The 15,673-nt window shown below is 31.3% G+C and overlaps 1 protein-coding gene across 5 annotated transcripts in view; it reads left to right on the forward strand.

Moving 5' to 3' along the window:
- Positions 1–15,673, forward strand: part of Rpgrip1l (RPGRIP1 like) — a 104,629-nt gene that overhangs the window by 23,638 nt on the left and 65,318 nt on the right. For all 5 annotated transcript variants that reach the window (XM_048792180.1, XM_048792179.1, XM_048792181.1 and 2 more), the window contains 7 exons: positions 151–256; positions 2,117–2,263; positions 3,501–3,574; positions 8,994–9,133; positions 14,241–14,347; positions 14,649–14,699; positions 15,411–15,590. In XM_048792180.1, the coding sequence (XP_048648137.1) occupies positions 151–256; positions 2,117–2,263; positions 3,501–3,574; positions 8,994–9,133; positions 14,241–14,347; positions 14,649–14,699; positions 15,411–15,590 (805 nt within the window). The remainder of the gene's footprint in view (positions 1–150; positions 257–2,116; positions 2,264–3,500; positions 3,575–8,993; positions 9,134–14,240; positions 14,348–14,648; positions 14,700–15,410; positions 15,591–15,673) is intronic.

Below are 15,673 nucleotides of genomic sequence, written 5' to 3' on the forward strand. Positions count from 1 at the left end.
ATAATCTAAAAACTTCAGTAACTGATATGTAAGAGTATAAATATTTTCCAAGTAACATTAATTGAAAATATGTGATTCCATCTTACTTTTTCTCCTATTGACTTGTTTTTTATTTTTTTTTTTTTTTACTTCTTAAACACAATTTTGAAGGTCAAATATTCGGGACAATGTAGAAATGATTAAGCTTCATAAACAACTAGTGGAGAAAAGCAATGCTCTTTCAGTAATGGAAGGAAAGTTTCTTCAGCTTCAAGAGGTACTGTGAAAATTTACCTTATTATTATGTATAGATGCAAAGTGTTCGAAAAATAGTGTTCAAGTTGCATTTTTTAAAAGTAAAATGGTCATAATAAAAAAGTGATTTTTACAAATCATTCTTTTTTATTCTCAAATGTGTATAATTCCTGTTCATATATTTTTTGTTATTTGTAACTTAATTACTAAATAAATAAATAACTCCCTAGATTATTATAAATATTATGTCATCTTAAAATAGTAAACACATTTGTCATAAATTATCTTATGCCATGAATATTTATTTTTAATTCCATGCAATTTAGGCTCATAGCACTGAAGCTACCATTATATTTGCATATAATTCTAAACATTTATTAAATATATAGACCAGAGATATGAATACATCAGTCACCATGTTCTATTAAATGCTTCTTTGATGTGGGTTTAGTTTGGTTGATCATAAACATTATCAGAAGATAGTCAAGTACCCATAATGTCAGCAATCAGTGTTTTTATTTTAAACCTCAACAGTTCAGTGTGACAATTCCTAGGATTCTTCATCCCCATTGTTGTTTTAACAGTGAGTATGGCCCCACAGGAATGTGGCATCAGAGAGCTCCTATCTATTGGCACTGCATAATTAGCTTGGGTTCTGGAAATAATGAACTCCAAAACATTCCAGATGAGCAGAATTTATATTAAGCAGTACTTTCTTTGAAGTACTGAAACAAGGAAAGCAGTAAATTGATGCAAAGCATAGGGTCATCTGAAGCCTAAATTCAACTATTGAATTAAATAGATAAATATTTCTCAACCATACTCAGTAGTGTCTTCCATCCCGAAGGAACCTCCTGAAATTCCAAGAATAATCACCTTTTATATAAATGTGTGAGTTTATAATAGAGATACTAATTAGAGAGCAGGAATGACAGTGCTGGCTGTCTGCAGATATACAGAAGGGGAAAATGAAAAATACATGTGTTCAAAAGCAGTTTTTAAAGTGGGGAATTGCAAAAGGACTTGAAAATGATTTTATTTTCTCTTATCATTTTGACTGTTTTGATTTCTATTTAACAGTGACCCCAAGTATTTGTTTATATACCAATAATAACAGGTATCTGCTATGATACATGTATCTCTTGGGTAATTGATATAGAGGAGATTTGAGTGGTTAAGTACAACTGCTTCAATGTAGAAAGCCCAGAAGTTATTGGTTAAAGATGGTATTGCCTAATGACATCAAGATAATAAACCTGAAGTAGCTCAGTAACCATGTTTCTTTTAAATGAACTAAAAAAAAAAAAATCAGCAGTATGAAAAGACTCTTTTTATAAAAGAAGTGACATTTAAGTATACATAACTGAATATAAATCATGTTCATAAATAGAGCATTTTTTAAAAAATTAAGAAGAGTTGAACTATTTTACAGAACTGAAAATTTTAATTTAATTTTGTTATAATTAAAAGCTATCTATCCAAGGTTGTTTATGTAGTGTGGTGGCACATCCTTTCCTTTGAATATCAATGGTCAGCATTTTTGACCTCTGTAACTATAATAAAAAGAAAAAACATTTTAATTGCTAAAAGCAATTTACTTATTGGTCACTCTCAACAACTGAAAAACTAGGAGCAAATAAAGGACAGGAACAATTATGTATTATGTGCCTCTATGCTAAGATAACCCTTTATTTTCTTCCTCACGTCACACTTAGGTTAAGAGCATCTTCTATGGGTAAGTAGCTCACATACATTGTTTATGATGTGAAGAATAAATTATATAATGTGAACTTCAAGAGTAAATTCACTTACAGAATTGTAATCAGTTATTTAAAGCATAATCCAAAAATAATGTTTAAAAATTATTCTTTTTGTTTTTTAGAAGCAAAAAACTCTCAGGATCAGCCATGATGCCTTGATGGCAAATGGAGATGAGCTAAATATGCAGCTCAAAGAGCAGCGTTTAAAATGCTGCAGTCTTGAGAAACAATTACATTCCATGACATTTTCTGAAAGAAGAATAGAAGAGGTAAACTTCCAAAGAGTTTAGCCATATGTTGCTTTTAAAACTTCTCTGTAGTTGGTTTGAAAATGTAAAATAGAAACATCCCAAAGATTTTTTTTTATTTTTAGATTGTAAACAACATGCGTGGTGTTTTGAACACAGCAAAATACAATATATGAGTGGCAAATCAGTGTTTAACAATACTTGCAAATGTGCTTAGATCCACTGTTTTCCCAAAGGATTAAAGATCCTTGAGTAAAATGAAAACACGGCAAATTACCTATGGAACTTAATTTTCTCAACTGTGACATTAGTCATTTGAGATATCAAAACCAAACTATAAAAATATATCTGAGGAGATGATATTATGTTCTACAAAATCAGCAATTCTGTGAAACTAATTTTTATTCTAGAAATTTGTTTGAAAACCTTTTTTTTTTTATTGTTGATACTCTTGTCTCCCAACTAGCACCATCTTTTCCTGTACAGCTTGTTCCTAAGGAGAACGGAAATTAAATAAGATGCTTACGTTCTATTCTAAATTAGGAAGATTCTTTTACTATCTCTTCCTAGCCTCAAAGGAGAATGTTGACAATGGAGATAAATTTTAAGAGTGCTCTGATCCATGGGAAAAAGTAGTGACTACAAAATGCACTTATGAATAAAACTTGAAACACTAGAGGACAGAAATCCTCATTTTAGTGATAAAGATATAATTATTCCAAGGTTATTTCATTATTTTATTTATTTATTCATTTATTCATAAGGTATGCTACTGGCTATTTGTGAATTCTAGGTAACGTGAGAATCTGTGTATTCAGAGAATATAGTGATTGGTATAATTTGTTTGAACAGTAAACTTAAGTAAAAGTTAATTATTTTACTTTTTATGGGCCAATTGGAAATTAATACAAAATGAATATAATGATGGAATTCATCATGGTGGAAAGTGAAAAATATTCTGTTTCCCAGAACTTAACAGCAAGCTCTTAACACATTCTTTATTGAGTTCTGGAACATGTTGCCATAAAGCAGTGCATACGTTTTCTACTAAATTAAAGCAGGAATATTAATTTCATGTTTATTTAACAACTTGGAAAATACCAATGCTGGATGAAATGCAGACAGTATAAGTGGTAAAGTTAGCAGCTGCAATTTAGAAATCAAGAATGAAACAAGACATCCTCCTCTCATATGGTTTTTTTACCCCAGTGTAGGTTTATATGATAATCCCCTAATGTGAATTTTCTTTTCATTTTAGCTGCAGGATAGAATAAATGATTTAGAAAAGGAACGGGAACTTTTAAAAGAAAACTATGATAAACTTTATAACAGGTAAATCGTGATTCCATCTGTTCTTTTATTCCCTTTTATATCAAACATTTCTTGTCAGAATATCTAATATTGATCAACAACAGATAACAGGAAATACATTTACTTCATAAAAGAAAAATAAGCTTTTTAAGGCATTGGTTGTAAGTTTTTTAACCTGAGTAGTAGTGTCATCTATTAAATACAAGCTATAGGCTAACAGACACTGTGCTAAATACTTTACGTTCATTTTTATAAATTCTTGATAACACCTTGGAATGTGCCCAGTTTGCAAACAAGAAACATAAAATGAAATTAAGAAACTCTGAAGGTATTTCATAATCTTAAAAGTATGAAGAAACAGAGTTTGTGTTTGAACACAAGCCATTGGGCTCTCCAGGTTATTAGCTAAGAATGATTGTATTAGGTGAAAATAAAGGTGTTCAATTGAAATTATCTTTGTTCTTTAAAAAGAGAAACACAAGCATCTTAGCTCAAGACAGATTTTAAGGGGCTGCTTCAATGTTTGTTTTTAATTTGCTTCATAATTATGGTGTTTTAGAAATTAATCCCTTCTGATAATGTTAGAAACAAAATTCTACTCCACAGCTAAGTTTGGCTAAATGATACTGATATCTCTGTGTGTATGTGCAATTTTTTAAATCGTTTCAGTATATGATACTGATAAATGATAAATACAAGTTTACATGAAAGCAGACATCTTTAAATAGATATGTTATAGCTGACATTCATACACTGAAACCTCTGAAAATAGCCATCTGAACTACAAATACATCTTTAAATATTTAACTGTTTTACATCTTATTAATCAAATTTACATTTTTTTTAAATTATCATACCCAAAGAATGTAGAGATAGGCATTTATTTTGATTTACTTTGAAGTTACCCAGGTTGATGTTAAACCTTATTCCAGTGATTTATATCATTTATGTGGTTTACCTGTTAGTGCTTACTATCTTTGTACAGTGGCTTAATATATTAAGGGTTATCAACAGTAAGACACCAGTTAAAATAATATTCAGGGCCCTCCAGGAAAGGTAAAGTAGCTAAAAATCTTTACATGGGATTTGCCTTGGCCTTTGGGATCACTTGGTCCCAGGGTTTTATTCTGATCCCTTTTTCATCAACCCTGATTAATTTTACCTAAAGAATTTGTTATGCATCCTGGTTTTTATTTCCATCTCTATAGAATAATATGTATATTTATATTGATGTATTATGTGTTTGAAAATTTCACATGTCAAAATGCAGATTGCACATGGCAGAAAAATAATATCAACCCTGTGTTTTAAAAATGAGGGAAAAAAGACTCCAGAAAAATGAAAAGACTTGTGCAGAGTTACACAGCATTTCTGAGACTCTAGTATGAGATCGAAACCCAGTTATTTTAACTCTGAACTTTAGGTGAAAATAAAAGTTTTTCCACCCTGTGCTTCTCTATATCTCTGATTTTAATGCCATTGGAAAACATTCATAAAATAAAATAACTGTCAGACACTCAGAAATTTTTATTGATTTATATTTATCTTGAACATTTTGTAGTTTCAAATAATTTAACATGGTCTAAATACAAGCAAATAAGTGCCATTTGGCCATTACTTCTAAATTTTCCACTTCTCCTCAATTTGAGAAGTTACTAAACATACTTTCTTGGAATAAAAAACATCAAACTTAGCTGGGAATAATGCAAAAATGGAATTTTGACAAGGCATATTTTTCTCATATTTACTTAATCACCATGAAATTTTATCTTTCCATATTAGAAGATGATCTAAGAGTGTAAATCTGGCTTTGAAGGTTTTTTCCTTAATGTTTTATGCTTGAGTTACATTTTTTTCCTGTCACACTAAAAACAGACTTCATTATGCTGCTCACACTTGAATTTTATATGAGGTGTATGTAAGTAAATGTTTGTAATGAGTGTCAAAACATTTAATGTCAAAAAAATTAATGTCACTTTAACACAAAACCCAACAAGTACATGTAATAGTAAATAGAACTAGAAAATTCTCTTGATAGTATTTTTTAAAATTAGTTTTCAGAAGCATAGTTGGAAAAACTACAAAAATCAACATTGTCCTTAAGATTCTTTACAGCTCTTTTGTTTCATTGCACTGCTATTCATCATTGCCAACAGCTAATGTTCGTCAAAAACTACATATACTCCTTGTTTGCTTAGTCATAATGATAGCATGTTTTAAAAAGGAAAGTATTTGTTTGTTATTCAAAATTGGCTAGTATTCAGGAGAAAAATATGATTTGCACATTGCATTCTCATCTTCCTTTCTCAAATGAAATTTTGAATGTGTTTATTACTTGACATATGACATAGTAGAGGATCATGTGGTAAGATAAAACCCTTATGTTAGTATTCAGTATGAGTCTGTCTTAATATGCTAAAACATATTTTATATGAAGCCAAGAAATAAGAACTTTAAGAAATGTTCAATTTAAAAGTTCAGAATAAATTTTTTTGCAATTAAATCTTTCTATTTGGTCCCAGAGAAACTCTATACTATAATATGGTAAAGCTGTGTTTCATTTTTGAAGTTAGTATAGTTTTAGGGCCATGTAACTAATGAATGCAGTGATCCTTCAACTAGAATGTGTACAAATAACCTGGAAAACATGAAAATGTAGTTTTCACCACATTTTCAGAACCTCTACACACACACACACACACACACTCTCATGCGCATGTGCGTGCACACACACACACACACACACACACAGCTCCCTAACCACCACCATCCAAAATTCCAGCAGACAGTATGAGGTTAGATCCAGAAAAATCTGAAGATGGTTTTAAGGCACTAACTCTTTGGGAGACACTGATCTAATGCCTATTTTTAAAGTGTGTTCATCAGTGTTTAAAAGATGATAGTAACCTTTTTCAGAACAGGGTAGATAAAGTTTTTATGTTGTAATTGTCATCTACTGTTCAGAATTTAAAAGATCACTGCTGATACCCATAGACTTTCTTTGTTCTGTTTCTGTAAAGTGAGCACCTGTCCCCTGCAGTTTTCCTACCTATGGATTTCTTTATGGATGATATAGTTTATTCTTACTCATTTTTCACATTAGGATGCCTTTGAACATTAGAATAAATGGAATTTCTTCTATCAGAAGACAAGAATGGAGAGAAATTTTTTGGCTTTTATTTTGATCCTATCGTGTTTCTGATCAAGAGTGTATATTCACAGTATTCTGAAACCCATGATTGCCAATGGACATGCCAGTGACCACAGGCACCAGGGGCACTCCACTGCAGACTGACATTTTATCGCTTTGTAACATAATGTAACAGTGAAATGGGTACAAATGCTAACTAACATCCTCCCTTAGTTGTCACTATTGGCAATATACAAAAACATTTTCATGAATAAAAGTTTTTCAAAGACTGTACTTATATGCAGATTTAATCATGTATACAGCTCTCACAAAGAAAATGGAGCCAGATGTGGCTCACCATTTATAGTTACACAGATGGCTCCAAGCATAGAGGAGTACAGTAAATTCAAAAGGAATTCCTCATGAAACTCCAGTGGAATGTAATCCTAAATTTAGAGGGAAGATAGCAGTGGACTAAATTCAGATTGACTTATGCTGATTTACGCTAGCATTTTGTGGGTTTGGAAAAACCAGGCTGCTAAATTGTTCTTAATTTAAACACATACAGCTTCTGATGTTTTTGCCAGATTAGCTGTTGGTGATCTTTTTGCTGGTAGTAATGCTATTGGAACACTACTGTTTCTAATTTTTGGCATCTGATATAATGTATAGTTGTGCCTGTTTCATCATGCTAATTTTTCACCAGGTGGTGCATGTTTTTAATAATACAAGACACACACATACACACATACATATAGGTATTACACACCCATACATATAGGTACTAACATTCATGCACATATATGTGTGTTTGGTATATGTATAATTTGGCTAGATACAGAAATTATATTTGTTCTTTATTTTAAAATGAACTTGTAAAGGAATATTCTTTATTTAGCACTTAAAGTATATATTTTGTTTGGATCTCATTTGTGTCTATATAATTGTACCTTTGATAAAATTAACTTAAAATATTGTTATATCAGATTCATGAATTTTTTTAAGCTTCCATATGTGAGATGAGAGCATAGAAGAAACAGATGTCATATTTAGAGGAACTTCTAAAATTCCATTTGTTTTCAAGGTCATATCATTTTAACTGCAATAAAAAGTATTCAAAATGTGAAATGAATACAAAATTTACTCTTTTGAAAGCTGTGCCTTCCAGAAGAGTATCCCTTTTGGAATAAAACCTCAAGACTTGCTGGGAGTGGCATTAAGGGCAACTTGAAATAATACATTTCTTTTCTATTTACTTCATCATCAGTAGAAAACTAGATTTTTAAATGTTTATTTCATTTACTATGTTTAAAATAAGTAGAAGGGTCAAAGCTGCTGATGATTATTTAGTCATAACAAGCTTCACAGATAATGGCTTTCTGATGAAATGCAAATTGAGATCAATGTTTCCAAAAACCTGGCTATCACCTGGGGAGCTTTATAAAAATATGAGTCCCTGAGTCTTGGGATCTTCATTTTTTAATCTAAGTGTCAGTACAGCTAGTCTAGCACCATTGTTTAGACCAGGATTCAGGAACCACTGCACACCTTCTGTGTGTCATTTAGTTACTTTTTATCTGTTTCTTCCTTCTGATATGCTAGGCCTTGATCATTAGCAGATTGTAATCATAATTAAAGCTGCTATACTTTTATTGAGGAATAATAGTTCTATCTTCAACATTCTTATTAGGACCAGGGCATTGGTTTTCATTCCATTCATGTGTTACAAGTACAGTTTTTAATTCTTAGCCTATTGCTTTTTGTTTTTTAGGACAAAACTACATTATCACTACTTCTTAAGATCAGAATTACTGCCTGTGATTCAGTATGCTATCATTTGGTAGTCAGTATTTTGTTAAGATGTTATTATCCAAGACATTTTAAAAGTTTCACAGAATTAAAGATCAGGTAGAAAGTCCATTTTTCTCTGTATTAAGAGGGTTTGTAAGTGGGAGAGTGTGGTTGTGTTCGTTGTCAATTGCTGAGGTTTGGAATTGTGGATTCCTCTGGAGTATGTACAGTATCTGAATTCCTTTACTAGTCCCACAAAAGCTGCACACTGCCAACTTTTCTGACTTTAGAGCTCTAAATTAAGGCCAGTTCCTTTACTCATCCCACAAACTCTTTCATGTTCCCTAACCGCAGCCTGAGAAAGGCGCCTTGGTTTCAACAGCAGCAGACCAGCATATGTTTACTTAATTCCTAAGACATGATGACAGTGGTCTCTGTGCCACTAAAAGCTTTTCTCTTTATTATTTTCGGTTGAAGCTGATTTCCAAGCTTTCCTTGCATGTCACGTGTGTTTTGCAGTGCCTTCAGTGCTGCCCATGAAGAGCAATGGAAGTTAAAGGAACAGCAGTTGAAAGTACAGATTGCTCAGCTCGAGACTGCCTTAAAATCTGATTTAACAGACAAAACTGAAATCCTTGACAGATTAAAAACTGAAAGAGGTACATATAAAATAACTACTGACATACTCATTTCAGACATCTAATGTTTATTCATCCAGTCGATCAATAACTTCTTGTGGTGTCAACTGTTTGCCAGTCGCCTTGATACGTACTAGAGATGCAGCCTGTATTAACAGCCGTCTACTTTTGTAAATTTATTTGTTTCTCAAAATTTCCCTTACTTAGGCTAGCATATTTGCCCAAGGAATTGTTTTTTCTCAGAATTACTTTTATTCAGGTTTACTTTAATTGTTTAATTTTCCTAAATTCTGAGACCTTCCCCCCTCCTCCTCTCGTAATAAGGATTGAACTCAGGGGCTCTTTACCACTGAACTACGTCTACAGCCCTTTTTATTTTATTTTGTCTTATTTTATTTTTAAGACAGGGTCTGTCTCACTGAATTGCTGAGGCTGACCTCAAACTTGGGATCTTCCTGCCTTAGCCTTCTGAGTTGCTGGGATCACAGGGACCATTCTCTGAGGCCAGCCTGAGCCTTTCTTCAACAGTCAACAAGTATTTATTGAGCACCAGTATATAATAGGTACTCTTCCAAGTTCTGAGGATACAGCAATTAATAAATCATAGTTCTTGCCCTCATTAAACTTAAATTTAAGAGGTAGAAACTGACAATAATTATAAGAATTTGTAATATGTCAGTTGGTATCAAATATAATGGGAGGAAAAACAAAATGGTGTAAAATGACAGAGTGGCAGAAGTAGTTGTTTGTTGGTTTTGGTAGGTTGAACAGGAAAATCTCTCTGGTAATGAGACATCTTATTCTGTTCTGTGCCAGTAAATTTAAATACCAGGAAGCTTTATCAAAATCTCTGCCAAAATAATTACCATTAATAGGTTTGATGTTATAAGGTACAAATCTTACCTTTCTTGTCTCATATAAGTAACGTAATTATAATTAAAGAAGACATCTGAATTACACACACACACACACAGATAGTACATGCAGATGCACCATTGGGGAACTGAATTATTTGATTCAAGTGATGTAATCTGTTTGCTCATCTACTAGACAAACCAAGTAATGTGATAATAAGGTTGCTTCCTTGGAACATTTGCAATTCAGTTGCATGAGAATGTTTAAAAGCTTAATATAAACTCAGTAACAAAATATTATATTTGTAGTTAGTACTCTCATTGATTTAGATCACAATGCCATTATCTTATTGAATAAAAGGAACATTATTTTTCACATTTTTATATGTATAAAACTGGAATACATCTTATAAGTGATAGCATTTTAAAATTGTAGTCAGATTTTTTTCATGTTTTAATAAATCTTATAATCAATAGGGTCTGAATTCTAATAAAAAAAACAGCAGTCAATATTAATTCACCAAGTGATTAAATCAGTTGATAGATTTCTGTGTGAAATTTTCTGGGAGATTGTGAGTAGAATAAAATGGCAGCATTATCTTCTGACCTGGTGAAGAAAGTTTTGATGTCAAAGATACATGGTTCCTGGTTTTAATGTGCAGTGTCAGATACCTAACAGTGTTTTGTCTTAGCAGTTGCTCAATAAATTCTTGTTCACTGAAGGAAGAGGAAGTGCTCTATATTCCCTCTCACTTTTCCAAAAACAGATAAATTGCTCTTTCTTAAATGAAATAAACCTTTTTTATTTCTATCCTTTTCTGTATTTCTTTAGATATCAAAACTATGTTGTTTTAGACATCTTAATTCATCTTTGGAAAGAAAGTCTTCTAAAGGAAGTAAAATCTCAGTGTTTTTTTTTAACCTGTTTATTATTGTTAAATTAATTCTGAGAGTTCTTCTTAATTATTAAGTATTATAATTACAAAGGTATTTTAATTCATTTAGTCCATTCTCATATTCTCTCTCTCTCTCTCTCTCTCTCTCTCTCTCTCACTGGTTCTTATATCTCTGGGAAATTTTTTTGAATAATGAAAATAACTTAGGCACACTGTGAATTAAAGTCCAGAAAATAAAATCCAAAATATCACCCAATTTCTTAGCCCTCAGGATAATCAGTGCTATATTTGATGTATGTCTTTTCAGAGTTATTTCTATATGTGTATAGTTTTATAATGTGCTTTTGTATATAAGGTAAAATTGTTTCTTGACTATAAATTTAAATCACATTTATAATGACTGTGATAGTTTTCCAGTGTGGATGTACCATAGCTCATTTAACAACCTTCTATTGATGAATATTTAAGTAACTAAATTTTTCAATAAGCAACATTTTCTACACAAATCTTTATACTTTTATCCAATTATTATTTCCTAAAGAAAATTTTTCAGAACTGTTATTTTCCAGTTATTTTTCTTTGACTAGTTCAAATTCACAGGTCTGAGGATTTAAGTTTTTGTTTCTTTGTAAACATATTACGATAAATTATAAGAAAAATGTTGCAGCCTTTAACCATTTTTTTCCAGGGAAACAGTAAATTTTAAAAATGAAATTTTCTGTTTAAGAAAATATTTTAATATTGAGAAAGTTTTTTTATTATGTTACAAATTTTGAAGTTGGTTAATTTTACTTTGAGCTCTCCTCACTCCTCACACATTTACCTTTTCATGTAGCAAGTGTTCTTTGCCAGAAGATGTTTCCCTGGCTTCTTGTAGTCATTCATCTAAATGGCAAATTATTTTTAGAGAATACTCACCTCTTTATTCAAGGTACAAATTAGTTTCAGATTGTGCGAATATGCGGGGGAAGGATATGTAAATGCAGTTTGCATTTGGTTAATGCTTAAATTAACTGCATGTGTTTAAGGGCTTGCTTTTGAAAGTTCCTTTCTATCTTTAGCTGAAATGCATAATTCAGCATAATGCATATGGTTATATTGATCACAGCTGAAGATATTAGCACAAAGGAGCTCTGAAAATTGTTTAGTTGAATTGTTCTCTGCACTCTGCTTATTAATGGTGTGCTAGAAGAACATAAGTTTAAAAGAGTGAAATGTTATCTCATTTGAATAAAATGCTGTTTAGCTTAACCTGCTTTTTGTCAAATCATAAGGTAAGGAGGTTATTTTTCATCTTGTACAGAGTGCTTTGATTTTTCATATTATAATTCAGCAAGTCTATTTCCTCTTTCAACTGTAGGCGTTTCAGTACTTTTTAAAGATCCAAGAGTTATATCCTCAATAAACAGTTTAAGAAAGGAAAAATATAATGTATAAGTCTACATAAATTCAGTAAAGAAAAGGTTACTGGTACTCAGTAATGTCTCCTACTAAGTTATTTTCCTACTAATAATGCCCAGTTTTAAAAATATCAGTGAATGGAGACATAGTTGTTGAAACAGAAATGAGTAAAGAATGGAAACGTTTAAGTTTATTCATACCCATTAACATATCATTCTTAAGAACTCTGCTCTGAAAATTTAAAAGGATAGAAAAATTGAAGCATAGAAATAATGATCAAAATTCACACTGTGACTAGATTAAGGTGGAACAACCATGTTCTTTATACCATAGATCATTTTTAGAACCCCTAAATGTCTTGTTTTGACCATAGAATAAAATTGTATTATCCTCAGTATTTTTGGTTTTACTTTTTACTTCTGACTGTATTTACTTTGGTTTTTTGTTTTTGTTTTTCTTAATCATTCTATCTAGTTGTTGTTTTAACCTAATCAACATATTCTACTCCTTAACCAAAAGAGTTAGTTTATCTCATAAGAACTCTTATTTATTATTAATCCTAATTTTCAGTTGAAATGTCAGGTGTTGGACCTTTATCTTCAAAATTTCCGAGTATCTTTCATATTTGGAAATTCTGCTAGTTTACTGTATAAAAGTAACTTATTCCATAGGATGACCTTTTAACCTTCTATTAATGCGATAAAAGTGCTTATTATATATTTGAGATTAAATTGTCTCTGCAACTCTTTGTATCTTAAGGTTGTAATTTTTTGTAACTTCTGAGACTGCCAGAAAATATTTAAAACATCCAAATTCAGTTTATTACTTCTTAACTGTGTAACTTAACATTTTTACTTATATGTAGTATTTATAGCTTGAGAACACAAAGCCTTATAAAAGGCAGAAACATATTTTTGTAGAAAATGCAGTCAGAATGCAAATGCATTCATGGAAAGAATTCTTGGCAAATGTGTTGATTTCTTTCTTTTTTTTTTCTTAAGGAAAGGAAACAAAAATGTACAACCTAAGTTGAGGACTTATGATAAACATAAATCATTGAGAGCAGAATGAAATTAGTGGAGACACTTTGGATGACATGGTTTAGAGTTAGTCCACAGAGAGTCAGCAAAGGAAGATAACTGCCTGGGTGAACTCTAGTGCAGAGTGCACTGAGAAGCACGAAGCTCAAGTCTGCAGTGGATTTGTTGCTAGCTGTTGTGCTTTTTTAAAACAATGCTTAACATATTTAATGCAGAGTAAAAAAAAAATAGTCTTTATGAATTCGCTCTATTCTGTAGCTCTACTTTACAATCTTGCGAATGAGTGCCTCGGCAAAAGTAACTTATATCCATCCCTTAACAATAGCTCTACATCCATGTCCTATTAATTAGTAGCATGAACATAGTGAATAAAGAACACATACGAATCATTATTGAGTATCTTGCGCTGGTTGAGAATCTGTTTCTCCTATTGGAACAGATTGGTTAGAAGTATGGTTGATTAAATTATGGATCCAGAGCTTATCAGAAAAATTGTCATAATACAAAAACTTTATGCTGAGTTGGGGAAAGAAAATTCAAAGGAGGATTAGAAAACTATAGACAAAACTTTTTTTTTTATTTTTGCATGCCTTTCAGGACCCTTAATAAGTAAGTAAAAATTATAGATTTAGAAACATACATTCTTAGGCATTTTAAATAGAACTTGCCTTTGAAGTCCCAGAAGCCACAATTTCCTTATATTAATACTGTGAACTTAAGTTTTTGATAAGCAAGTGAATCATATGGTAGACACATGATAGTGTTCGTTTGTTCCTTATTCCCCTGCTGCCTTTGTTTAGGTGCTAGCTCAATTTTCTCTTTGACCTGAACAATACTAGATCAGGCTTAGGGCTTATCAGGAATTAAATTAATTTAAAATGTGTTCTTAGGCCTAATTCTCACTTACCTTTCTAATTGTGTTGACTTTATTTTTAAGACCAAAATGAAAAACTCATTCAAGAGAATAGAGGACTTCAGTTACAGTGTCTGGAACAAAAGCAACAACTCGATGAACTTAAAAACCACATGAAGTTTTTCAACCAGGTGAACTATTTCTTATTTAGGAAATAAACTCAAAAATCACATGTACATGTTTTAGCACAGAAAAAATACTATAATTTCAAAGCAAAAGATTATGAACATATGACTTGGTTTTTTAACTCATGGTATCAGGAAGCTTATATTCTATGAGGATATTCTCAATAGTTGGATTGTCTCTGATACTTAGTTTATTAAGTCATGGTAACAGACACCTTATATTCCATTAGAAAAAAACTGAGTAGTTGGAATTTCTCTTAACTTTCCATTAATATTTCATTGTGAACTTTTACTTAATCTGTTGCAGGAGAGTAATATTAATGCTGATGAACTGAGTGAAGCTCTCCTGCTTATAAAGGTAACTTTCTGAACTACACCCTTGGAGTTTTATGTACATAAAACTATTTCAATATACTGATGACCTTTATCTGTAACCCTTGCATTTGGAAAGTGAATTATTTTTGCATCTTCTGAAACTTAGTGCATTTTCACACACACACAGGACGTGTATCTACTAAGACTCATGAAAGTGTTCAGATGACATTTAGTTGCAGCAAATGCATATTTCATAATGACATCAAAATTACAATAAAGTAAACATCAAAAACTCGTGTTTAAAGCACTTCCTTTAATTATGCTAAACATTTTATTTTTGCCTGTCTCACAATAAAAAACTAATCAACAATTTTCTGCCCTAAGAGGCCTTGGTTTACACCCTGTTATCTCAAGTAAAATACTGAATTGTAAATATAACAATTTTCTAGTTCTGGGATACACTGATACTCACAAGAAGACACAAAAATACACACTTACTTCCTTTTTAGATCATAGTGTACATTTTAATTAAAGAGAAATAAATAATGATTCTTTTTTATGTCATGAGGTAATAAACTGTTTTTTAATTTTTTAAATTGTTCCAAATATCTATGCAAATATGTTTTAGAACTGCTGTATTCCTAATGGAAAAAATTGAATACATGTTTTCAATGATTGTTTCCTGCTTGATCTACGTTAATTCACACGGTCACATTTTAGAAATTCTTCAGTAATAAACATGTTTTTGTTTTAGGCTCAAAAAGAACAAAAAAATGGAGACCTTTCATTTTTAGAGAAAGTAGACAGTAAAATTAATAAAGATCTGGAACGCTCCATGAGAGAGCTGCAAGCAACTCATGCAGAAACAGTGCAAGAACTTGAAAAGACAAGAAACATGCTAATCATGCAGCATAAAATTAACAAAGATTATCAGGTAAGTAGTACACTCTGTACTAAATCAAGAGGGTAGGTTTTCTATGCTGTTCTCCTGATGATTTACTTTTCTTAAACATATGT

This window comes from Marmota marmota, unplaced genomic scaffold (assembly GCF_001458135.2).
Source record: "Marmota marmota marmota unplaced genomic scaffold, marMar, whole genome shotgun sequence".
Lineage (NCBI taxonomy): Eukaryota > Metazoa > Chordata > Mammalia > Rodentia > Sciuridae > Marmota > Marmota marmota.